General features: G+C 44.9%; 1 protein-coding gene across 1 annotated transcript in view; it reads left to right on the top strand.

Annotated features, from left to right (window-relative positions):
- The window catches only part of CATSPERE (catsper channel auxiliary subunit epsilon), a 63,607-nt gene that overhangs the window by 33,532 nt on the left and 2,360 nt on the right, over nucleotides 1-27,715 (top strand). Inside the window, exons 8-11 of the mRNA XM_074988413.1 lie at nucleotides 5,589-5,641; nucleotides 12,156-12,255; nucleotides 13,867-13,953; nucleotides 25,948-26,105. Of these exons, the coding sequence (XP_074844514.1) occupies nucleotides 5,589-5,641; nucleotides 12,156-12,255; nucleotides 13,867-13,953; nucleotides 25,948-26,105 (398 nt within the window). The remainder of the gene's footprint in view (nucleotides 1-5,588; nucleotides 5,642-12,155; nucleotides 12,256-13,866; nucleotides 13,954-25,947; nucleotides 26,106-27,715) is intronic.

Here is a 27,715-nt window from a genome sequence, read left to right as displayed (position 1 = left end):
GCCCTGCGGTGCCGATCCTAACATGCCTGCAACTGTTGGGGCACATGGTGGCCGCCAGGTTTGTGGTACAGAATGCCAGGTACACATGCGAAGCCTGCAGCATTGGCTGGAGAGCGTTTGCAGACCAGCAGCCCATACCATCCACAGGGTAGTATCGCCCATGACGGAGGTACGGAAGTCGCTAGCATGGTGGGCAGATCCCAAAAACCTGCTAGTGGGAGTGCCCTTCCACCAACCACAAATTTCCATTTTTCTTACAACCAACGCCTCCCACATAGGATGGGGAGTGCACATTGGCAGCAAGGTGACGCAAGGGCTATGGTCCCCCGCAGAACAGACACTGCACATAAACATACTGGAGCTCAGAGCAGTGTTCAATGCGTGCAGACATTTTCAGAAATACCTGCACAGCAAAGTAGTCGGGATCAATACCGACAATACCTCCACCATGTTCTACATCAATCGACAAGGAGGGGCATGGTCCTGTGCACTATGCGCAGAAGCAGTCTGATTGTGGAATTGGTGCATTGCCAACAACATAACGTTGAAAGCCTCGTACTTGCTGGGCACCCACAACATGAAGGCAGATCAACTGAGCAGGCGCTTTGCACTCACTCACGAATGGCAGATCCGCTCCGACCTTCTACGATGCATATTTCGCACCTGGGGGTTTCCCCAAGTCGATTTGTTTGCCACCCAGTGCAACAAGAAATGCCCTCAGTACTGCTCCAGGGCAGGAATAGGGCGGGGGTCCCTGGGGGATGCCTTCATGATCTCATGGAAGGGCCCTCTGCTCTACGCGTTCCCCCCCACAACGTTTATCCACAAGGTTCTGTAGAAAGCCAGAAGGGAGAGAGCTCGCATGATACTCATAGTTCCAACTTGGGACCAACAACAATGGTTTCCCCTGCTTCTGCGCATGTCGGATCGTCCACCACTCCCCCTACCAGTAGTGCCGGACTTACTCACGCAGGCTCAGGGGTCCATAGTACACCCGCACCCTCAGGGACTCTGCCTACAAGCATGGTTAATCCATGGCTCAGCGCCTTAGAAGGCACGTGTACGGAGGGAGTAAGACAAGTCTTAGAGTGTAGCCAAAGGACCTCCACCAGGAGGACTTACGAACAGAAATGGACACGTTTTACCGCCTGGTGCTCTGCCAAACAGTTAGCTCCTCTTGACGCCCCTATAACTGTAATTCTAGAATACCTGCTGGACCTCAAACGAGACGGGCTTTCTCTATCCTCGCTAAAGGTCCACCTCACAGCTATATCAGCTTTTCGGCACAAAGAGGAAGGGCCCACCGTATTCGCCCATCCTATCATCACAAGGTTCTTGAAGGGGCTGGTAAATTTGTACCCTCCTTGAAAACCGCTTCCACCGTCGTGGAGTTTGGACTTGGTACTCCACACGCTATCAGGACCACCCTTCAAACCATTAGCCACGGTACCCCTCCAACTATTTACCATGAAAACGACCTTCCTTCTTGCAATTACGTCAGCCCGCAGGGTGAGCGAGCTCTCAGCAGTGATGGCAACGCCACCCTGCACAGTATTCTCAAAGGAGGCGGTGATCTTGCGGTTATACCCAGCCTTCGTTCCGAAAGTTTCCTCGGAGTTCCACATTAACGAACCAATAGTATTACCCTCATTTTACCCAAAGCCTCAGAGCTCCGGCAAGGAGGCACGCCTGCATCTCCTAGATGTGAGGAGGGCATTGGCCTTTTACATAGACAGAACTAAGCCCTTCTGGAAAACGGACAGGCTTCTGGTGTCTCTCGCTCCCAGGTCGAAAGGGGAAGGCCTCTCTTCCCAGAGAATTTCAAATCACATTGTGTCCTGTATGAAACTGTGCTACAAGCTTCGAAAGACTCCTTTGCTAGCCCCGCCCAGGGCTCACTCCACCAGAGTGGTGGCAGCATCAACGGCCTTCTTCAAGGGAATCGCGTTGAAAGACATTTGTAGAGTGGCGACTTGGTCATCCTACGACACGTTCGCCAAGCATTATGCCCTGCATCAGGTATTTGATGAGGATACCCGTCTGTCGACAGCAGTCCTCTCGGGGGCAAGCTGCACATGAATCGAGTACCCACCTCCTTACCTTGGGTTACTGCTGGGTTGTCACCTACTGTGGAGCACCCACGGGGACCACTCGAAGAAGAAAGAGAAGTTACTCACTTGTAGTAACGATGGTTCTTCGAGAAGTGTCCCTGTGGGTGCTCCACTACCCACCCATCCTTCCCGCTTCGGATCTCTGTTCGGTGTTTTTCAGGAGCATCTGGGACGATTGGTCAAGGAACTGGCGGGGACCGGATCGCTTACATGGCCGGGGGCGCGCAAGGGAGTGGTGTGCATCGGCACGTGCGCGATCCAGTGGAAACTGCTAGAAGAATTCCGATCTGCGGCGCCAGGTGAGCCCAACACCTACTGTGGAGCACCCACGGGGACACATCTCAAAGAACCATCATTACTACAAGTGAGTAACTTCTCTTTTCCTCATTTTTCAATATTGTAAAACAAACGGATTGTTTCACAAATAACACCAAATGAAAATGTTTTTAATATTTGTTACATATTTACTCAAGTAAGAAACCAATAATTGTTTCATTGTATTTCATCAGATGCCTATCAGTGTAGTGTGATAGTGGAAGACAAGCTGGTATTCCTTTCATCTTTCAGAAGAGACAAGCTAGTGAGCTCTTAATAGTTCATAATTTTTATCAGGAACATAAATAGAGTCCTGCGAATCTGCAGATATCTGCTTTATATTCACAGGCTTTGAGTGCGACTATCCACAGCTCATTTTTGCAGATACAGATGAGTATGGAGATACAAATTTTGCACCTAGAATCCTACAAATTTGTGGATATCTGCTTTATATTTGTGGGCATCTATACCCATGGATATCAGTGAAAATATCTGTGGCTCATATTTGCAGATACAGACGTGTATACAAAACATAAAGAGACAACTGAAATTGCGTCTTTAGTGCTAGATGTTTTCAATATGCCATATATACTGTTGTAATAGGTGCTTTACTAGCCAGAGCCCATGGATGCATTTTTCATCCCTGCTCATGTTTTCTAAGGTGTGATCTGTTTTTCATGGAAATGCCCTCAATCTAAACAATGACTTTTTAAAGGACTTTTCCTAATTATAATTCCTCTTCATTCTCTCTTAGACAATGAAATTTTATCATAAAATGGATTATAGCCATGTATCTAATTACACAGAAGCACTGTAAGTACTGAGTAATTTTAAAGATACTTAGGATGATATAGGTGGTCTCCCCACTGCAGTGCCTCTTGCTGAACATTCTGGGAATTAGTTCATTCCAGCAATGCATCTTCCTCTACTGGTGCCTTGCTCACCATCCCTTATGGGACTCAAGTTGCTCCCCTGTCTTCAGCATATCTTCAAAGCACAGTCTCCAGGCATGCCCCACTTGGTTCCTTCCCCTTGCATGGAATCTCAGCCCTTTCATGGTCTCAGAACCCAGGATCCAGCTCAACCCTAGATAGGGTGTCCACCCATCCCGTTTTGGCTGGGACAGTCCCATATTTCAGGTGTCAGGAAGGTGTCCTGACTTACTTTAACAAAAAGGCTAATGGTCCCATGTTCATGCCGCCTGCTGAGCTGCCTTTCCCTCAAGTCAGTGCAGCTGCAGATATCAAGTGCTGGCTGGAGAGCACATGCAGCATGATTGACAGTCCAGGTTTGCAGGCAGCAGCAAGAGAGGGTAAGGCAGGATATGTTGGGCATTGGGGGTGGGATTAGTGTGTGTCCCTGACTCATTCCTTGTTTAAGATTTAAGATGACCTGGGCCCCTCTTTGGGGCAGCTGCCCCTCCAGCCAGGGGGACCCCTGCAAAAAGGTAGCCCCATCCCTGCTGCACTGCAAGACAGCTGCCTTATGCAGCCAGGGAGCACCCAATCTGTGCCGGGCAGTATGGCAGCCCTGTTCCCTGTGGCATAGGGCAGCCAGGAGCTGCATCCACAAGGCTTTCAGCCCTGTTCCTGGCACCACGTGGCTTGGGGCAGCTGGGAGCCACATCTGCAGGGCTGTAGCCCCGTTCCTGGTGCCACGCAGCTTGAGGCAGCCGGGAACCCCACCTGCAGGGCTGCAGCCCCGTTCCTGTCTCCCCGTGGCATGTACAAGATTACAGTTGGTAAATGTTGACCTTGTAATGTCACATACATCTCACTGCAAGACAAGAAAAAAGTTTTCGTATTAGAAACCACGAGCATGCAGCATTCTCCATTATAAACTTCTGGCTAACTTCAGTTAAAATATATATTTTTAATTTTTTACCTGTTAGTTATAAAAATGTTGTATGTCTCTGTGATGGGTGATCAGTAAACAATGTTATTTTGAACTTTTGTACTGCATAGACCTGATTGATTTCCATTTAAATGGCTGAAGTATGAGCAATTTTACCAGGTTTCCTGTATGTGGCATAGGGAGATATAGTCACCCTAGCCCTGGATGTCTACATTGAAATTTTGGATACCCACAAGCCTGAGTCAGCTGACATGAGCCAGCTTTTATTACAATTTACAGTGCAGATATATCCTTAGTTTAGTTAAAGTGTTGTTACTATTTTATATTTAAATTTATGTAAACCTTAATATTAATTCTTGCTGTGGGCGCGGGGTGGCGGGGGGAATATCTCATACAGAAGTGCATCCAGAGGTGTTATGACAGTTGAACTACAACCTAGTGTATCTGGAAAAATGTGTGCATCAAACAACAAGGTAAGTGTTGTAGCTTTAGAAACTTGTTTGGCTAAGATATAGTGGCAATTTATGGAGAAATTCTGACCCCAATGATATTGATGTGACTGTTACCAATGAGATTGAGGGGTGGTGGTGGTTGGATTTCTTCATGAGGCTATAAAATATAATTAGCATAGCTCAAATTAACTGAAGTAAGACTATATCTTCCAAGGGCTTCTGTATGCTGCTTAAGTAGAGCTGCAGCGCAGGAAGGGCTCACAACAGGGCGCTGGTGAGAAAGTATTTAGGGGAGGAAAAAAGGGATGATGTGACCTAAATAAGGAGGAAGTGCGGAGTTGGACCTATATCTAAACAAAGCTGCAGTCCCATTAGCATCAATGCCTCCATTAAGACTCCTCAAGTCCTGAAGACAAAGGCCCTTGTCTGAGAAGCTAAGATGTTCCTCATGGCTTTGAACTAAGCTCCTGAGATACTTTTAAGCTTTTGTAGTGGAGCTCCTCATAATCAAACTACTGATTAGCCAAATATTTCAAATGTCCTCTTGGACAGTTGCAACCACCTTATATAACTTAACTATTTTAACAATAAAGGGATATTAAACATTTTAGGTTTAAAACTTCTCTTTTAAAGATAAAAAGTATAAACATTTTTTATACATTGCAGCTTACGTTGACTTGTATCAAATTCATTTACCTTAAGTTTGTATGTATGCATGTGTGTTATTCTGTGCTAAAATCCATCATATCTCAGCTTGATCTTTCATTGTTTAATTTTATGTAGATTAATTATGTATTTAGTAATCTATATAAAAATATAGATACAGCACTATGTAATACAATCTATTTCTTTTCAGCTAACACATTTATTTGTTGGCTGCCCTCCATCAAGGCATATTGTCATTGATAGGCAAGTTTTGATTATGTTTTATTATTTATAGTTCATTTCATTTTACAATAGGAGAGAAATATTAACAGAGAGTTAGCCGTGTTAGTCTGTATTCTAACCATACAAAACAGCAGTCATGTAGCACTTTAAAGACTAACAAAATAAGTTATTATGTGATGTGCTTTCATTGGACAGAACCACTTCATTAGATCTATATTATTTCCAGTACAGACTCAGATATATAGCACAGAGGTCCAAGAAAATTGCAATAAAAACTGACAAATACATGGAACTGAAGGAGGAGAGTCGGGGGTGGAGGATGTTAAGTGTCTTGCCTGAGATAATTATGAACATCAAAGGAAGGGAGACAGTCCTTGTAATGCATGAGATCATTGCTGTCTCTGTTCATACCAAATGTATTTGAGTATAAACCCCAGTTCCCTAATCTCCCTATGTAATCTGCTTTTAAAGTCTCTTTGTTGCAGGATGCATATTCTCAGGTCTTTCACAGAATGTCTCTCTCCATTGAAATGCTCATTGACAGGTTCATGTGTATAGAGATTCATAATGTCTTTGCTGTGTCCATTCATTCTTTGATCAAGTGTTTGCCCAGTTTGTCCAATGTACATAGTAGAGGGGCATTGCTGGCACATGATGGCATATCTAACATTGGCTGAGGTACAACACAATGAGCCCCCTGATCTTGTAATTAACATGGTTAGGTCCAGTGATGGTATCCCCAGAATAAATACGTGGACAAAGTTGACAAAAGGTTTGTTGCAAGGAAAAGTTCCAGGATTAGTATTATTGTGGTGTAGCCTGTGATTGCTAGTAAGAAGTTTGGGTACTGGTACCCTTACTACCGGACTATCCAGCTGTGTAGACTACCTCCTCAAACCCTATGCCATCAGCACTCCTAACTATGTCCGAGATATTCCCTGGCCACCTTGGGCTGCTGGCTGGTTCCAGCCCCGGCCAGACTGTTGGACATGGCCCCAGCCCCAGCCATGGCTGCAGCTCCAGCCCCAGCCTTGTGGGTGCCAGCTCCATCCTGACTGGGCTGCCAGCACGGCCTGGCCAGCGTGATGGATGCTGCTCTGGCCTCACAGGCACTGGCTCCACTGTTGAGCTGCCAACATCGCCAAGGCCCCTGGCAGCAGCTCTGGCGCTGGCTGGGCTGCCAGCAAAGCCCCAGCCTGGAAGCCGGCTCTGGACTGACCAGGCTTCCAGCATGGCCCCCACCTCACAGAGGTCAGCTCTGGCTCCAGCTGGTCTGCTGGCATGTTCCCAGCCCCACAGGGGCCTAGTGCAGCCCCAGCCAGGCTGCCAGCACAATCCTGGACCCACAGGCAGCCCCAGCCCCATGGAGGATAGCACCCACCTCTGACCAGGGATGCAAGCCACACTGAGCTCCCGTGCCCCAGGTGACCAGGATCACCCTACTAACCTCTCAACATGGGGTCTCTGGTCCAGTAACATCTGTGGTCTTGCTGGATCACAGGTGTTGCTGGATGAGAGAATGCCAGTTTTGGGAGGTTCAACCTTTAATATGCTCCTTCAAGGGATCCCCCAACACACTGGTCCTCAATTGGGCTCCTCTTATAGCTTGGTGTTCATCATGCACAGCACAGTACTGAATAGCACTGCATCATCCATGCTTTCTGACAAAGACACATAGGCTGCATGTCACCAGGGCAGTTGAAAAGCAGCTGGCAATCTAGTAGTGAGCCCATGGAGTGATGGGATTGAGAAACATTCATCATGTGACACTGCCTGCCACATGTAGCATTGCAAACCCTTCCCAAAGCATCCTGCACCAAGGTGCACAGTGGGATAGTTGCCCACAATGCACTACTCTCTGTATTGATACAAGAGCTATTATTGTGGATGTGCTCTGTCGACACAAGGAGCATAGCATGGACATGCCACAGCAGTTTAATTATAGCAGTGGCTGTGTGTTGGTCTAACTTGCACCAACAGAACTCTGTGTGGCAGACAAGGCCTAAGTATCTTTTTGTCTTTCATCAAAGACATAAATGACAGAGCGGTTCCAGCCATCCTTCTGTTCCTTACCACTGCCTCTCAGCGCTATGTTTGGCCTTTCCTATTTATGTATAAATACTTGTAAGTATTTAGTGGGTTGTTAATGATTAGGTTAGTGTTAACTTTTAAATAGCATCTTTTCTGAGGAAACGATTTGACTTTGCCTGGAAGGCATTCCCAGTACTGAGGCCTGGCCTATGCAAGGAAATTCGGTTGGTAAAACTATATCATTGACTCAGTGGTATAAAAAATCAACAGACCAGAGCAATGTAGGTTACCTCATCTTATCTTCAGTGCAGTCAGTCAATGGGAGAATTCTCCCATCCACCTAACTACTATCCCTCAGGGAAGTGGATTGCCTATACTGAAAGGAGAACCCCTCCTGTCAGCATAGGTAAGAGTCTTAAGTGCTGCAGTGACACTGAAGCAGCATTTTAAGTGTACTTTCTTCCATACTAATAAAAATGAACTACGACAGTCCTGAGGCTACTACAATGGGGAAGCCTACGGAACTCAGCCCTTGCAGATTAGAAACAAATTATTTGAGGGGAAATCCCTACTAATTTAGGAAGGCAGATTGATTGGGAAAGTAACAAGTTCTTTTAAAAAGAAACTTCAAAGGGCCCTTCAAAATTTGTGGTTTGAGGAAAATCTGTTAGAATGGATGGATCTGTAATAACGGCCGTGTCTACACGTGCCCCAAACTTAGAAATGGCCATGCAAATGGCCATTTCGAAGTTTACTAATGAAGCGCTGAAATGCATATTCAGCACTTCATTAGCATGCGGGCGGCCGCGGCACTTCGAAATTGACGCATCTCGCCGCCGCGCGTCTCGTCCAGACGGGGCTCCTTTTCGAAAGGACGCCACCTACTTTGAAGTCCCCTTATTCCCATGGGGGACTTCGAAGTAGGCGGTGTCCTTGCGAAAAGGAGCCCCGTCTGGATGAGACGCGCGGCAGCGAGGCGCGTCAATTTCGAAGTGCCGCGGCCGCCCGCATGCTAATGAAGCACTGAATATGCATTTCAGTGCTTCATTAGTAAACTTCGAAATGGCCATTTGCGTGGCCATTTCTAAGTTTGGGGCACATGTAGATGTAGCCAACTTGTCTTTCCTGAAAGTGAGTTAAACAATTTTCTTAAATAACTTAAGAGGGCTGTAAGAAAAACCCAACCCAGCTGCTTAAATGAAAAGGATTTTTTAATTAATTTTCAGTGGAAGAAAATCAGGCAAGTTTTTCTTCAAATCATTGCACATGTAGGCTACATCTACACTTCAGCGATCCTTTGAAAGAAGTTATTCCAGAAGATCTCTTCTGAAAAAACTTCTTTTGAAAGAGCACATCCACACATAAAAAGGAGATCAGAAAATCAATCTGCTCTTTTGATAGAGAGCATCCACACAGCCTCTGCTCTTCTGAAAGAACAGGCCAGGGATTGAAAAATCCAGTGCCATGAGGAGTGCTCTTTCAAAAAAAGAGCCCCTGGGGCATCTACACGTTTTTTTCTGAAAGAATCTTTTGGAAAAAAGCGCTCTTCCTCATCTGGGAGAGGAACAGGGCTGCTGGAGAAAGTGCTGCGTTCTTCCGATTTATTATTGAAAGAACACATTTTGTGTGTAGACACTTTGTGGGATTTTTCGAAATAGCCCTGGCTTTTTAAAAAAAAATCGCTAGTGTGGATGTAGCCATACATTCTACTTTAGGTGTGTGTGTCGCCCAAGCACGGTAACTGGAAATTTTCCCCCTAGTGGTACCCATTGGGGTGGTTCGAACCTTCTCCTGCTGGCATATGCTGACAGTACCAGCATAAGGACTGCTTCCTTCCTTTGATGCTCGTATTTACCTCAGACAGGACAATTAACATCCCCCCACCTCTCACCCCCTTCCTTCTATCTTATTTGATTTGTCAGTTTTTATTGCAATTTTTTTTGGTCCTCTGTACTTATAAATGCCAGTCTGTACTGGAAATGAGATTGATCTGATGAAGTGGGTCTGTCCCATGAAAGCTCATCTATGAATAAATCATTGTGTTAGTCTTTAAAGTGCTACGTATCTATCTGCTGCTTTGTTTTGTTAGAGTACAGACTAACATGGCTGCCTCTCAGTTAGTATCAGTATAAAGCATCCAGCTGATTCTGTGACCCAACAGTTCCTTCTTACTGGCTTTATGTCAGCTGAAAGCTTCTCTCTGCTGAGGGAATTAGCAACTGGATAGATGTGGCCACTGTATGGTCCACTTGCACTGTGTAGTGAAAAGGCACTAGATTGAGAGAGAGAATCTGGCCCATATTTCATGTGTCAAACTATTGAGAGAGTTTTGGTGGATAGAGCCCAAAATCTAGAACAAATAGTGCACAACTAATGGTAATTCTCAGATAATACTGTCAGGATGATTTTAGTCATTTACAATTTCATTAACTACTTTAGTAACAGATGAAACCCTTAAATTATACTGATCATCTGTTTTATTTCCACAGACCTACAGATATAACCTGTATCAAACATAATTTTACCACTTATAAAATACCTGGGTAAGAATTTGATTTATTAAATTATAGTAAAAAGAAACATAGGGTCTTTGAGGGATATTTTCTGTATGAAAGAAAATACAGGAATATTTAAATATTTATGTATTTAATCTCAATTTTATTTTCTTTCTCAGCATAGCAATGCAATACTAATTATTTTAATCGAATCAATATTTAAATATTTTAAAGAAACATTCTCAACTTGAAACCTAATCAGCCAAAAACAAATTAAGTTAATAGTAGTTTCTTATTGCACCTGTCCTTTAGTCCCCCTCACAGGTTTTGTGTTTGATCCAATCACATCATCCTATGTTTTAAAAACATTCTTTTCTCCAGTGCTGCTGTCTGAAATAGCCATATAAACAATAGAGAAAACAGTTAAGGACCTACTTTTTCCTCCATAGAAGTTAATGGGAGTTCTGTCATTGTATTTCAGTGGTATGTGACCAAACATCAAATGACTATACAGTGAAAGTGTCGGTACACAAGGAGTAAAGCTCTCTCACTGAAGTCAATAGCAAAACTCTCATTGAATTCAGTGGGGCCAGAAGAGTACCCAGATGCTAAAAGGGAAGAAATCTGGTGGAGAGGAGAAGAAAAAAAGAGCAATTTTAGTTATTTTAATTACTAGTTATGAGTGATTCTTATAATAGTAATTTACAAATTGTCAGATGCAAGTATTCTATGTTTAAGTTGATGTCTCTTTAAGGTATGTAATCAATGATACAGGAAAGTTTACAGTTTTATGGCAGGAAGATTTCGAAAAGATTGTTTTACGTTTTTAAGCTTTGATGAAAAATTGCATGCTCTGTTTTAAAACATTCCCCTTAATCCAATCCATTTTATACCAGAGGGGAATATGTTTTTTAAAAGGTGTAAAACCAACAATAAGTTTTTCCTTATACTAGGGAATATCTGTGGGAGCCAACAACTGAAGACCTGGTAAGAGAATTACAGGGTTTTATTTTAGATAGTGTGTGTGTGTTCAAAGAAAAATATAGAGAAATATGCAGCATATTATCATAACTTTCCTTTTTTAGGTGGTAACTTACGATTGGGATAAGTATGGTTGCTTAATGGATCTTCATTACGCAATACCTTTTTACCCAGATATTTCCTTGTAAGTATAATGTTTCCTTCATATAGTGCTATGTAGTTCTCTGAAGCTATAGGGGCTACTACAGCCAAATGGCAAGAGAACAGTGGCAAGCCTAGCAGTGGTGGGTAGTGGGGAAAGACACAAAGGGAGCACCTGCTGAAAGGGGAAGGAATGTAACACCCCCCAAGCACAAGAAACCCCATGTGACTCAATCCAGCCCCACCCGCAGCCTGGGGCTCCAAGGCTGTCCCTGTCCCCTCCCCATCCCACGTTCCCTGGTGGGTGGAGGGCACTCTATACTCATGCTGAGCCAGCTCCAGTCTCCTTGGCATATGGATCCACTACTGCACTCTCGCAGGTAGCCTCTGGCCCACTGCCTCTCTGTTGCTGCCCAGTGCAGCTCAGCAGCAGCCTGGGAGAGTGCAGCAACTGTACTGCCCCAGGCAGGGCTGCCCAGGCAGGGAGAGCGCAGCCACTGCCGTGAGCCCTGGCCCTGCCTTTTCCCTTCTGGTTTGGGCTGCTAGCCCCATCCCCACCCACCCCCAGATGTTTGGGGAGGGGCATATGACCTTTCCTGCCCCTTCCCACTGTTGTCTAGCTCACTGCTAGAGGAAAGCATATCCTCACCACAACAAGATTTGTTGGTCCCACCCATGATGCTACATCTTATTTGCTTATAGTGAGCTCTTGTGCAGGGAGTCCTCAGAGCAAAGTCTTTGTGCTGTACATTCCCTGTTTGTCCTTTCCTCCTTTTGCACAGCAGCACCACACTGCCCATGTTTCCCTTCAGGACCATGAAGTAAGAGGTGCTTGCCCATTTATATGCTTTTATTGAAACACTGTATTATACCTATATTGTTTATAGATATGATGGCAGCACATTTGTGAAAACAGTTGAGACAAATTTTATATTGTGGGAGGTTCACGGCAGAAGTGACTACAGCTACAAATCAACTATGAAGCAGGTTAGACTTCTTTTTATTTAGATTGCATTTCTTGATACAGATTGTATGTAGGTGGGTAAGTGCAATGTTTGTTTTTATATATGCTCATTACTCTTCAGTCCTAATCACCTTTTCTGAAGGGAAGCATTGCAGAGTTGTTACAGATTTTGTTACTTGTAACTTTCAGCCTTTAATTTACTTATTAACAGCATATACTGTTGAAAACCAAACACATGAAGAATCAAAATCAATAAGTAATCCAAGAAAAGAAAAAAGAAATATGTGTATGTTAATATGGTTCAGGAACTGAATTTCAAAAACATTTTGAAGTTTTAGTCTGCCCTCTGTTTGTGGGGAAATGGGAATATATGACTATCCATACAGAATCATAGAAACGTAGGGCAGAGAAGGCCCCAAAAGATGATCTAGTCTTCTTCCTACTCCTTTCTAGTACTGACTCCTGACTGCATTGCTCAGACATTGTAGATAGTGTAAGGACTACAAGTCCACTTGTTCCTTTTCCTTCGTAGAATATATTTTTGCTCTGGCTACAATTTGTATGAGTGCAGTTTATATCTTACATCCAATTCATGAAGCATTTATTTAATTCTGATCAGTGCTGCCTACTTCAAGCACTACTTGGGTACGTCTACACGTGCACGCTACATTGAAATAGCTTATTTCAATGTAGCGACATCAAAATAGTCTATTTCGATGAATAACGTCTACACGTCCTCCAGGGCTGGCAACATCGACGTTCAACTTCGACGTTGGGCAGCACCACATCGAAATAGGCGCTGCGAAGGAACGTCTACACGCCAAAGTAGCACACATCGAAATAAGGGTGCCAGGAGCAGCTGCAGACAGGGTCACAGGGCGGACTCAACAGCAAGCCGCTCCCTTAAAGGGCCCCTCCCAGACACAGTTGCACTGAACAACACAAGATCCACAGAGCCGACAACTGGTTGCAGACCCTGTGCATGCAGCATGGAGCCCCAGCTGCAGCAGCAGCAGCCAGAAGCCCTGGGCTAAGGGCTGCTGCACACAGTGACCATAGAGCCCCGCAGGGGCTGGAGAGAGAGCGTCTCTCAACCCCTCAGCTGATGGCCGCCATGGCGGACCCCGCTATTTCGATGTTGCAGGACGTGGATGGTCTACACGTGCCCTACTTCGACATTCAACTTCGAAGTAGGGCGCTATTCCCATCTCCTCATGGGGTTAGCGACTTCGACGTCTCGCCGCCTAACGTCGATTTCAACTTCGAAATAGCACCCAACACGTGTAGCCGTGACGGGCGCTATTTCGAAGTTGGCGCCGTTACTTCAAAGTAGCGTGCACGTGTAGACGCGGCCCTTGAAACTAAAAGCCACACTTGATGTTAACGTTATTATTTTTGCTAATATCATTACCACGGTATTTTTAAACAAAGGCAGACTCTATCCCCTAGTATGTTCCATTGTTTTAGATTTGTACCGTGGTGCTTTCTCTAAAAGAGATCTATAAGATAAATAAATAAAATATACAGAACTGCAGTTGCCAATACCCTTGTAAATAGTGTATCACTCTTTAGAAAATAACAAAGGGATAGCTAACTATTTTTTTTATTTTGTATTTTTGTATTCTTTTGAATAGGTGGGTTGTTTGCGTGAAGCACAGACTTGGATTTCAATGATGAAGAAACATAAAAACAGTTCATTCGATGAAATATGGGGGGCACAGGTAGGATGTTATTTACAAATAGTTTATGGAAAATATGAATGAAATGTATAGCTGTCTTACTTGGCATTCTCACACTATTCGTATCTTGGGGAAGGGCAAGTCTAACGAAAGCATAATGGAGCAAGTGGAATGTAAGTCAGATATCAGTACAGTGAAGATCTGACAATGGTACGAAAGGATATTATTATTCTGAAATTCACTAACTCCCTGTTGTCATGTCACTGGCTGAAAGAAAAGTCATAAACATTTAAGTAAAGTAATAGTTCTAAACCATTTTCTTTCTGAGAACCCCCTCCCCCTCCTCATCTCCAACATGAATAAAAACTCCACAACCCACCTGTCCCACAACAACTGCTTTCTGAACATAAAAGCCAGGACAAGCATTTAGTGGGTAGCAAGCAGGGCAATAGCCGAGGGCTCCATTCCACAGGGGGCCCCATAAAGCTGAGTTGTTTAGGCCGTTCAGCCTTGCGGGGGTAGAGCTTCAGACGCTTGGCTTCAACTCCATGTGACAGGGCTTTGGCTTTTCTTCAGCTCCCAGAAAGTCTAATGCTAGCCACTGTAATCGACTCACAGTTCCCCAGGAAGCCATGAACCTCTAGCAGAGAACCCCTGTACTAAAGCATTGTGAACCTTTTAGTAGCAACTGAAATTATCTTGTAGGGCAAAACAAATGGACACAAGGGAGGGACTAACCCTAAAGACCAGAAGGAGAGTATGGAACACATGGAGTCTCCCCAAACACAAATGCAGGGGCCCTGGGCTGTAAGAAAGCTGGGTGTTTAAGCCGTTAGAGTGAGTAAGCAGCAGTAATTCTTTCTCAGGCACAGGGTTGGAGCACCTAGCTTCAGATTTCTACAAAAGCCTTTGTCAGTAATTCAGAAAAATAGAACTTTGAATGAAATCCTGGCCTCGTTAAAGTCAGTTAGAGTTTCACTATTGACTTCAATAGAATTAGGACTTCACCAGTTTAGTTCTATGCATAAAATAATGACCCCAACGATTACCTCAACTTTGTGTCACTGATTTCGCATCCAAACAGAACCATCTCACAAAGCCCTGAGACTGGCTTTCTACTTGGCCAAAAGGGCAAACATATAATTCCAATATGGAGGATCAATTGCCTAGAGGGGAAAAAGCTGGAGGATTTCTAGACAGCTGGGAGGAACTTGAGGGTGGGCACTGCAGGAAAATGACGGTGTGAAACATACGCCCATGTCTTATAGGACTAAGCCACAATGGTTAAAACTTCACTAACATAAAGCAAAGTTAAGCTGTAAACGAAAAGCAGTCTTTGCTAACAGAATTTGATATGAACTGGGTTAAAGGTATAAAACAATACAAGGTGCTAGGCACAAACTGGAAGCACAGTCAGAGGGGTTGTAAGAAAACACCTTGTGAAGAAACATTGTGGTACCAATATGCTCCGCACAAATAACAGACACACCAGACCAGATTTAGGACAGGCTTTAAACTGGCAGCATGATAAATACTGATTAAACCTCTATGTACAAGGTAATGGGTGGTAACTAGGTAACATCATAGTGTGGCAACTTAATACATCAAAAACGATGTGTAGCTTTTTTGTACCTGTGTGTAAAAATGCATCCCATTCCCAAGGGAGTTGTCTTTCTCAAGCTGAGGTGGCAGTGTCACATTTTTGGCACTGAGTCCACTGTCATAGACACACATGCTTAGCCTACCCATAAACCTCTGATTTGAGGAAGCTATTACTGTGATTTGTTGATAATAACAAACCTGGCTGGGTGCCTTTAATTCTTACATAATTTAGTGGGTTTGAGGAGACTCTTTTGAAGTCTGCTGTGTTGACTACTCACACAAGCCAACACAACATGCAGCGGGGACAAACACACAGCCAAACATCTATCATTATTGACATTATCTTGGTGGGAGTGCATGGTTGGGACAGTGAGGACTGCAGGGAGTGCTCTTTGAAAGAAGAAAGGACTGTGTTGCCCTACGTGGGAAAATGCATGAGCCTGGGAAAAGTTAATGGTGACCCAGCTGAACTGGCAAGGATAGTGAAGGATAGCATGTGTTTCAAGGGAAGGTGAAGCCAAGTGGCAAAGGAGCAATATATTCTAGAGTGACCAGCTATCAAGGATAAAGCGTTGGGACATGTAGTGCAGAGCATGGGCTGCAAGTGGATCCTTCCTTCAGGGAGACTACCCTGACAGCCACATCCCCAGTGCACATAATAAAACTTATTCCACCCATGAATGGAAAAAATTAGAGGAAACGTTGATCCTGAGCCCCCCCACCACACTCCTTGTGACTGGAACCCCAACCCTCCCCATCCCTTCTACTAGTAGAACCCCAGGGTGGCTTCAGTTGGTTGACTTGACCCTATGGCTGACTGACTTCAGTCAGAATGAGCTTCAGGCAAGCCAGCCAAAGTAGCCTCAGCCACAGCCATGGGTCAGGAGTGCACTGCCCCAGCTCCAGCCTCCTCTGCAAGGAGGAACTCAGGTCTGAGGCAAGAGGTTAAGGTGTGCGAGGGATTCAGGGTGCTGGCTCTGAAAGGGAGTTTGGTTACATGAAGAGGCTAGGGCTGGGGTAGGGATGTGAAAGGAGTTTGGGGTTTGGATTCCAGCTAGTGTTTACTTTGTGTGGCTCCCCAGAAGGGGTGACATGTCCCTCTGAGTCCTAGATAGAGGCATGGCCAGCCAACTTTGTGCACTGCTGCTGGCTCCACCTGCAGGCACTGCCCCGGCAGTTCCCATTGGTCACAATTCCCTTCCCTGGGCTGTCCCTGTACCGAGGCGCCAAAAGGACATGCCTGGCAAGCTTACAATGTTGGAACAAATGACATCCCAAGCAGTGCTTTTTTGTGCCAGTACTTGCCAGTACTGACTACTGGCACTTCAGCCATGGAATTGTCTGGTGGGAGGGGGCAAGGAGCCATCTGAGTACAAAAAAAGGCACTGATCCCAAGTATACATTGATTGGAACATGGGACAAAGGGTTAAATATTGGGACAATCTCAGTTTTATCAGGATGTCTGATCACCCTAATTTTACCCAGTCAAAGGTCCAGACTGAGCAGCCACCTCATCAAGCTGTGCATCTCATCTTAATGTGCACTGCCAATGCGATTAGAGTTCTCACATTGGGGGTAAGGGTTTTGGTATCTCCAGAGGTAGGGGAGGTTAACTCTATTGTTTGTTAATTTGTAATATTGTTTCAGTGTTGATGTTGAATGCCCAAAAGTCCCCATCACTTTTAAGCTCATTGGTCTGTCTGTACCATTCCTTTATGTCATGTTCTGGGGCCTGTTGTTTTACCATTTCCCTGTAACTCTGGGCGCCTTCAGTGCTCTGCTGCTGTGGCTTGTAGTGTGGACACTGACAGAGACATGTATGCATTATTGTTTGTTGAGCAGCTCAGGCTCAGTACTCTGATTCCAGTAGCTTGCTTGTTACACCCCAGCCACATTCTGGCATCCACCAGTTCTTTGAGTCGTCCCCATGGGTGCTCTACATCAGGTGTTGGGTCTGTCCCGGTGCCACAGCACAGAGAATTTTATAGAGCAGTAGTCAGCTGGACCGCACATGTGTGGCTGCTGTCTCTCACTGTTTGCGCTCCTCTGGTAATGCAGGCAGTCTGGCTCCTGCTAGTTTCTTCTCAACCGCCCCAGGCTACAGACAGAACATTCTCCTCTTTTCTTCTCACAGAGATCCCTCAGAGTGAGAGTGCCTTATTACAGCCTTGAATATAGTTATTTTCTCTTCAGCTATTAAGAGTTCTTATCCTGTTCCTGTTTTAAAAAAATTGTTAGTAGAGATTTAACCAATGTACATAGTACTTACAAGTTCTTAAATGTTCGTTAACAATCGTTCTTAAGTTTCTGTTCATTAAACAAAAATAGACTGTGTTCTCGTCAGACAACCATTATGCCTGGATCACCTGCCTACAAAAAAATGCAAAACTTGAGGTCAGGTGATGCTGGCATTGGACGGGCATGCTGCTTGTATCCAGTGATTAGACAAAATGCACGTACCTCAGGAGCGCGGTTGCTGTTCCAAGCTTACTGCAAGAGCCTGCCACGATTGGGAGATGATGATTCGCATGCTGTTATTTGACAAAGCCCTCCAGCCTTCGTCTTCCAAGGCTGAGGATTCTCATAAGGCTTCTCCTCACAAGAGAAGAGCCTCTTCAGTTTTAGCAACTTCACCCAAGAAGATCGGGGTGTCACCTATGAGACCCTCTCCTGCCATGATGCAGAGTGGATCTAAGACTTTCGATAAGCCCCACAAGAAGGGCTCCAAGACTTCTGCACCAAAGTCTGCACTGGAGAAAGCCTGGGAAGAGATCTAACTCAGCACAGTCCCTGGAGATGCTGGCACCGAGATCAGCATCAGCGCTGACTACCCAAGATCCCAGGCACTGTTGGCTCCGAAGACTGCTAAGGCACTAACCGAAGCATCAACACTGAGGGACCAAGCACTGAGTGATCTGGCACTAAGAGACCCAGCACAGAGGGACACAGCACCAAGAGATCCAGCGCCAAGGGCTCCTGCACTGAAGCATTCAGAACCACAGAAGGCAACCTCCAAAACTAAGCACTATAGCCCCGCCCCATTCACTGTCTTTAACACTCTTGCTGGCACCATCCGCATCACCACTGCCACGGCGCCCAGTCACACCGCCTCACCGTACCTAGCAGACTGCCCTCACTGTTTCTTAACCCAGCCAGAACTGAAATGGAGCAATACCTACATCACTTTTCTGCTTCCCCATCCCCCAGACTACTTTACAGGTGTTCCGTCACCTCACTCACCTCAGATATCTCGTCAGGACCACTACAGAAGGGCATATCACTGAAGATACGCTTCTCCTCTCAGGACCATTAGCACCACAACCACTACCATGCATATTTGCCATTCTACTACTTGTACCATCACAGGTCACTTTCAAAAGGTGGAGCCTGGTGTGGCTCAGTTTCATCCAGACAGTCACCTGCCCCACCTCCATCATCACCAACTCAGCATCCTAACTCCCCTTAGTGACATTCTGAGCCAGAAAAGGGGCAGGTCTTGGATAATGATGATCATTCAGCAGTTGCTTCTCCAACAGATCAGTCCTCCTCCTCTCTGGATGAGGCTGTCATACTGGGAGCTGTTTCCCCTCCTGATGATGATAAAAAATTTCGGGAGCTATTCAAATGGGTCGCCCTCAGTCAGGAGGTTAAAATCACTGAGGTGCAGCAAAAATGTCACCACCTCCTCAAAAACTCCAGCCAGTGCAAAACCAGGATTGCTATCACCCGGATGAACCCATACTGGAGGCTGCAGAAAGAATTTAGCAGACCCCAGCATCCATTCCTCCTTCCAATAAAAGAATGGACAAAAAGTACTTTGTTCCTCCCAAAGGGATGGAATTTTTATTTACCCATCCCCAACTGAACTCTCTAGTAGTGGACACTGCGCAATACAGGTCCAAAGCACCGCACTTTAAAACACCACTAACAGATAAAGATACCAAGAGGCTGGACCTTTTTGGAAGAAAAGTTTATTAATCAGCGATGCTTCTATTAAGAATAACCAACTGTGCTGCTCACCTATCAAATCATGTTTTTGACAACTGTTCTAAATTAGCACCACTAATGAATTATTTGCCTTATTCCAGAAGACCTATTTCAAAAGCCATAGTGCAAGAAGGGTATGCCTTGATTAGAGCAGGCATACAAATATCTGTAACTGCGGCAGACACAGCTGTCTGTTCTACCATCACAGCAATAGTAATGAGAAGGGCCTCCTACTTACAATTGGCAGGAGTTCCTAGGGTACTACAAGCCAAAGCTGAGGACCTTCCTTTTGACAGATCAAAGTTGTTTGCTGAAAAGACTGACTCAGTACTACATTCCGCGAAAGACTCACGCACAACCCTTCATACCTTGGGTATGTATACCCCACCTTACAGGTGGCAGTGCTACATGCTGTATCAAAGATGATATGACTATTCATAACACAAACAGCCTTTTCAACATCAACAGTGGGTATTTGACCAGCCCCATTCTTGCCAAAGATTACAAAAGTGATGAAATACCAACAATCGCATGCTGCCTCAACAATCTACCAGACAGCAGGTTTGACAGTGTAGTCAAGGACAGCAAACCAACACGTCACCCACCTGGACCATCATATTACCCATACATATCACCATTGACTGAGTCTCTTTCTCCACCAATGGGCCTCCATCTCCACCAACAAGTGGGTTCTAGAGATCATACAATCAGGTTATCCTACTCCCTTCCCCTCCATCCCACCAACCAATCCACCTACCCCGTCCCTCTTCAGGGACCACTTTCATGAGACCCTGCTCCACAAGGAAGTCAACCACCTCCTCATTGGCACTGTAGAGAGAGTACCAGAAGAACTAAAAAAAAAAAGGGGTTTTATTCCTACTACATTTCATGCAGAAGAGAACAGGTGGATGGAGACCAATATTAGACCTTCGGGACCTGAACTGATACTGTCAGGAACAATGGTTCAAAATGGTGATGCTCGCCTCCATAATACCAGCACTGTAACACAATGACTGGTTTGCTGCCCTTGAATTTCTGGATGCATTCTTTCACGTGGCAATTCATCTGGCACACAGACTGTTCTTCTGGTTCATAGTAGGCATGGAACACTTCCAGTATCGGGTATTACCCTTTGGCCTATCCACTGCACCCAGGGTATTTTCCAAAACCCTAGCAGTAGTTGCAGCCCATTTACATCAAGAAGGAGTCATAATATTTCCTTATCTCAATGACTGCCTCATCAAGGGCTGATCGCTATCAGAGACTTTCAGGATGGTTGCAGTCACCAGGTGAACGTTCAGTCGCCTTTGACTATTCATCATAGCCCAACAATCTATGTTCCATCCCATACAGGACTTGGAATTCATAGGGGCCTGGCTCAACGTGATTTCCACTAAAGCCTACCTGCATCTGCAAAGATATCACATCATTCAGGACTTAATAGAGATGATCACCACCAGCCCCACAATACACATAATCTTGTGTTTGAGTCTGATGGGCCAAATGGCTGCTACAACATATGTAGTACAATATGCCAGCCTTCGTTTTTGCAGCCCGCAGCACTGGATAGATTCCATCTACAGCCATACAGAGCATAATTTGCATTGATCAGTAACGCTTCCTCTTCAAGTATGTCATTCTCTCATATGGTAGACAAAACGAGAAAACCCATTGGCCAGTATACCCTTCCACCAGCAATAACCTATAATACACATCACCCCAGATGCATCCCTTCTCAGTTGGAGAGCTCGCAGGGGCACCCAGTCAGTCCAAGGCTGCTGGTCAGCCCAAGAGATCCTACTGCATATAAACCTTCTGGAGCTCAGAGTGGTCTTCAATGCCTGTCAACACTTCTGCAACCACATATGCTGCACCATAATCAAGATACTTTCCACCAGTGTCACAACGATGTACTATATCAATCGTCAGGGTGGAGAATGATTTTGATCCCTATGTGTGGAATCCATTCAACTGTGGAATTGGTGCATTTGGAACAACATCACACTTGTGGCATCTTACTTACCTGGCATAGTATCAGAGGGGTAGCCGTGTTAGTCTGGATCTGTAGCAGCAACGAAGGGTCCTGTGGCACCTTATAGACTAACAGAAAAGTTTAGAGCATGAGCTTTCATGAGTTAACTCACTTCTTCAGATGCTGGTGCTGGAAATCTGCAAGGCCAGGTATAAATAGGCCAGAGCAAGGCTGGGGATAACGAGGTTAGTTCAGTCAGGCAGGCTGCGTTGTATTGTCATCAGTAGATCTGGAGGTGTGAACTCCAAGAGAGGGGAAGCTGCTTTTGTATTTAGCCAGCCATTCACAGTCTTTGTTTAATCCTGAGCTGAGGGTATTGAATTTGCAGATGAATTGTAGCTCAGCAATTTCTCTTTGGAGTCTGTTCTTGAAATTTCTTTGCTGCAGGATAGCTACTTTTAAATCTGCTACTGTGTGTCCTGGGAGATTGAAGTGCTCTCCTATGGGTTTTTGTATATTGCCATTTCTGATGTCTGATTTGTGTGCATTTATTCTTTTACGTAGAGACTGTCCAGTTTGTCCGATGTATATGGCAGAGGGGCATTGCTGGCACATGATGGCATAAATTACATTGGTAGATGTGCAGCTGAATGAGCCCACGATGGTGTGGCTGATCCAGTTAGGTCCTATAATGATGTTGCTGGTGTGTATATGTGGGCAGAGCTGGCAACGAGGTTTGTTGCATGGATGGGTCCCTGAGATAGTGACTGTGGTGCGGTGTATAGTTGCTTGTTAGGATTTGTTTTAGGTTGGCAGGTTGTCTGTGAGCAATGATAGGTCTGCCTCCCAAGGCCTGTGAAAGTGTGGGATCATTGTCCAGGATGGGTTGTAGATCCCATCCCAGGGATCTACAACCCATCCTGGACAATGATCCCAAGGCCTGTGAAATGATCTCAAGGCCTCCCAAGGCCTGTGAAAGTGTGGGATCATTGTCCGCACCACAGTCACTCTATCTCAGGGACCCATCCATGCAACAAACCTCGTTGCCAGCTCTGCCCACATATACACACCAGCAACATCATTATAGGACCTAACCGGATCAGCCACACCATCGTGGGCTCATTCAGCTGCACATCTACCAATGTAATTTATGCCATCATGTGCCAGCAATGCCCCTCTGCCATATACATCGGACAAACTGGACAGTATCTACGTAAAAGAATAAATGCACACAAATCAGACATCAGAAATGGCAATATACAAAAACCCATAGGAGAGCACTTCAATCTCCCAGGACACACAGTAGCAGATTTAAAAGTAGCTATCCTGCAGCAAAGAAATTTCAAGAACAGACTCCAAAGAGAAATTGCTGAGCTACAATTCATCTGCAAATTCAATACCCTCAGCTCAGGATTAAACAAAGACTGTGAATGGCTGGCTAAATACAAAAGCAGCTTCCCCTCTCTTGGAGTTCACACCTCCAGATCTACTGATGACAATACAACTCAGCCTGCCTGACTGAGCTAACCTCGTTATCCCCAGCCTTGCTCTGGCCTATTTATACCTGGCCTTGCAGATTTCCAGGACCAGCATCTAAAGAAGTGAGTTAACTCACGAAAGCTCATGCTCTAAACTTTTCTGTTAGTCTATAAGGTGCCACAGGACCCTTCGTTGCTGCTTACCTGGCATAGACAACATCACGGCAGATTCTCTGACTAGGCACTTCACCCTGGAACTTCACAACGGAGTTCTCCATCTCCTCTTTCAATGCTGGGGAACTCCCCTTGTGGACCTCTTCACCACCTGTTGCTGTTACTGTTGCTTGGGTGGGGAGGTAGGAAGCAAATTGCTGGGTGACACATTTCTTTGCAAATGGAAGGGAGTTCTTTTTTATGCCTTTCCTGCCACGGTGCTCATACCCAAAGTTTTGCACAAGGTCCAGACAGACAGAGCCACAGTCATACTAGTGGCACCCGCTTGGGCTTGTCAGCACTCATTTCTCTTCCTTCAGTAAATGTCACCATACCTTCCCTACCCACTCCTGGCACTTCCCGACCTCCTGTCTCAGAACCGGGGATCCCTGCTTCATCCTCGGATACACAACCTCCACCTTACGGCATGGCTTCTAGTAGGCTAAATGTGTCCAAACACCTCTTCAGCACAAGTCAAACAGGTCTTACTACACAGCTGTCGACAGAATACTTGAGTCACTTACCTATCAAAATGGTGCAGGTTTGCAGCATGGTGCTTGTTGGAACAAAGTCTGGACACCGTGTATAAAGTAAGCAGGAGGGTTTATTACACACAGCGCAGGTGGAGTGCCACTTTGCCCATCAGGACTCAGTGAAGCACTGCCAAACAATAGATTACAATTGATTATATAGATTATTGATGGGTGGAGGGAAACTATGACATGGGTGTCACCCACGCCTGGGGATAAGTTCTAGCAGCAAGACGAAATGAGCACAATAAGCCAATAATCTAAAAAGGTTACAAAGTATCTCCAGCCATAGCTTATAGAACATCTTATCTCTAGTACAGGTGGTTTCCTCTACATGTTAAACAAACATACACAATGACCGGTTCATGTCAAGATAGGATAGAGCAGGTGGTGATGCCTCCACATGGGTGCATCCGGTGGGTTTATCTGGAAGATTTAAAGCACAAGTCATTAACAGCACACAGCACTGACAGTTGGTTTCCACATGCAGGGCCTCTTCTTGCAATGTAGTTACTGAGGCAGCTATTCCTCCCGTCAGACTTCAAGCCCTTCCTGCCTGAGCTGGGATGTCCCCCTCTGGGTCTTGTGAGAGAGAGACAAGGGAGAAGGGGACCAGTGAGGTATCTTTCCACTCATGCTAGCTAGGTTTCTATATTATAGGCCTACTCAAGACTTTAAGAATTGAATAAGGGGTCTTCAGCATAAACCATGGCCTACCTGAGGAATTTTCACCCTACAGTGCTCATTACATCACTTAGAACCACAGACAGCTCCTTTACATGCAATCCTCGACTTCATCTGACATGTAAAAGACTTGTGCCTGGCGCTGGCATCTCTATGAGTACATCTTGCCGCAATTACCACTTTTGTTCAACCCATGAAGAGGTTCTCTGTGTTTGCACATCCCACCACTAAGAGATTTATTAGGGGCCTTATGAATTTACACCCTCCTCACCGACCCATCCCTCCCCCATGAGATCTGGACATAGTTCTTAGTGCTCTCAGGGTACCACCTTTTGAACAATGATCAACTACACCCTTACCAATCATGACCCTGAAAGTTGTCTTTCTTCTTGCCATTACCTCAGCCCACAGAGTCAGGGAAATCTTGGCTGTTATGGCAATACCCCCTTACAGAATTGTCAATAAGGAAGGGGTAGTTCTGAGACATCACCCTACTTTTATTCCCAAAGTATGTTTGGACTTTCACTTAAATGAGCTGATTGCTTTGTCTTCATATTGCTTTAAATCACACGCCTCACTTCGGGAAGTGTCACTTCATATCCTTGACGTACGATAGTCACTGGCCTCTTTTATAAACAGAAATAGATCATTTCAGAAAGCTGATTTTTTGCTGGTGTCTCTCACTGAGAGGTCTAAGGGTTAGCCATTCTTGCCAACAAGTAGCAAAACTAATATCTTCACATACAGCTCAGTGCTACTCCTCCAGTGGCATACCACTCCCAGTGTAACTGAGAGCTCACTTGACCAGGGCAATGGCAACATCAATGGCCTTCCTTAAAGGGATTCTCTTCAAAGACACTTGCAGAGCAGCTACCTGGTCATCTCATGATATGTTTGTGAAACATTATGCAACGCAACACCGATGGACCAGGAATGCTTCTCTTGCATCAACAGTACTGTCATCATCTGACAAATGGCGAGTCTTTTCCTCTTTCCAGCTTTTGAAGGTACTGCTATCCAATCACCTGATGTGGAGAGCCCATGGGGACCATTCAAAGAAGAAAGTGAAGTTACTCATCTTGGTGCAGTAACTATTGTTCTTTGAGATGTGACTCCAACACCTCCCCCTGTCTTCTGCAAGTCCTGTATTTTTCTCAAACTGTCTACTCTGAAATGTCCAGCTGTTTCCTGGAACATTCAAAGGGATAATAAGGTTTATTTGCTCCTTTAAAAAGTAAATGCCCAGCAGCTTGCCACCTTAACTTGAATGAATGAATCTCACTCACTTCAGTTCAGATACAACACTGGACTGGTTTAGATTAAAATGAAACATGCTTATTTTTAGGGTGCAGACTGTTTGAAAAAACACAGTGAAAGTGTGGAAAGCTGGCTTCTCCCCACCTTGCTAGGCAGCATAGCTGGTTATGTGTAGAGCCTGGGAATGTACTATACAATCTCCAAGGAGTTACTGCTCTGGAACACATACACACACAAGTCCAGAAAAACGGGCAAGTAGGTCTAATTTTTTCTGAAGTTAGTTTAAAAGATCTCATTTATTGTTTCTGTTCAGAATTACAGATCCTGCTTTGAATCTGAACGTGGACCTCTAGGAGATCTAAATCAGCTGTATCAAATGCTGAACTACTCTGGTTACAATTATCTCATTTGGCCCACTGAATACAGTGGCATTTATGTGTTCAGAGTGAAGATAGTGGACCCAAACTTCAGGTTAACTATTTATTTTGACATGTGAAAAAACTTTTAAATGACTAATTTAGGATTAAGATTAATAAAATAATGATTGTCATAATTTCAAGCATTTATTTTGCTTGAGGTATCACTTGGCCATAGATGTTGCAGGTATTTTCCACTATGGCCGTGTCTACACTATCCCAAAACTTCGAAATGGCCATGCAAATGGCCATTTCGAAGTTTATTAATGAAGCACTGAAATACATATTCAGCGCCTCATTAGAATGCTGGCAGCCGCGGCACTTTGAAATTGCCGCGACTCACCGCTGCGCAGCTCATCCAGACAGCGGTCCTTTTTGAAAGGATCCCAGGAACTTTGAAATCCCCTTATTCCTATCTGCTTCCTATCCCCTGATTCTTATCTGCAAGATTTCAAAGTTGCCAGGGTCCTTTCGAAAAGGACCCCCATCTGGATGAGCCGTGCCGCAGTGAGCCACAGCAATTTCAAAGTGGTGCAGCCACCGGCATTCTAATGAGGCGCTGAATATGTACTTCAGTGCTTCATTAGTAAACTGCGAAATGGCCATTTGCACGGCCATTTCGAAGTTTTGGGATAGTGTAGATGTAGCCTATGAGTTCTAACTGATGGATGGTTTAGCAATGGCTCTTAGGGTTCCCAACCCTTTCATTGTGCAGCTATTAGTTTTTAACTTTTAGGGTGCATCTACACTTGCATTCCTCTTTCGAAAGAGGCATACAAATGAGGTAAATTGAAAATACAAATGAGGTATAAATTTGTATATGTAGCACCTCATTTGCATATTCTAATTTTGAAAGAGGTTCTTTCAAAAGAGGAAAGCCAGTGTAGATGCTGCTCTTTCGAAAGTGAACCCCATCCTCAAAAGAATCCTTCTTCCCATTAAAATAATTAGAATATGCAAATGAGGTACCACATATGCAAATTTATACCTCACTTGCATTTTCGATTTACCTCATTTGCATACCTCTTTCAAAAGAGGAATGCAAGTGTAGACACACCCTTAGATTCCTAGTCTGCTGTAAACATAGTGTTCACCCTACCTCCATGAAAAAGAAGGCAAGAGCCTTCAACATATGGGCTATGTCTACACTAGCCCAAAACTTCGAAATGGCCATGCAAATGGCCATTTTGAAGTTTACTAAGTAAGTGCTGAAATACATATTCAGCACCTCATTAGAATGCCAGCAGCTGCGGCACTTCGAAATTGACGCAGCTTGTCCAGACAGGGCTACTTTTCTAAAGGACCTCGGCAACTTCGAAATCCCCTTATTCCTAACAACAGATAGGAATAAGGGGATTTCGAAGTTGCTGGGGTCCTTTTGAAAAGGAGCCCTGTCTGGACAAGCCGCACGGCTGCAAGCTGCATCAATTTCGAAGTGCCGTGGCTGCCGGCATGCTAATGAGGCGCTGAATATGTATTTCAGCACTTCATTAGTAAACTTCGAAATGGCCATTTGCATGGCCATTTTGAAGTTTTGGGCTAGTGCAAACATAGCCAAGGAAAGTTATTCCTGGCAGTACTGCAGAACTAACGGACATAAGAGTTGCAACTGGTTCCATGGATGACAAATCAGATGCATAACATTTCATTGTTTGTATAATCTGA

The sequence above is a fragment of the Carettochelys insculpta genome, chromosome 3 (genome assembly GCF_033958435.1).
Source record: "Carettochelys insculpta isolate YL-2023 chromosome 3, ASM3395843v1, whole genome shotgun sequence".
In the NCBI taxonomy this organism is placed as follows: domain Eukaryota; kingdom Metazoa; phylum Chordata; order Testudines; family Carettochelyidae; genus Carettochelys; species Carettochelys insculpta.
This window is presented reverse-complemented; position numbering and strand designations above follow the sequence as displayed.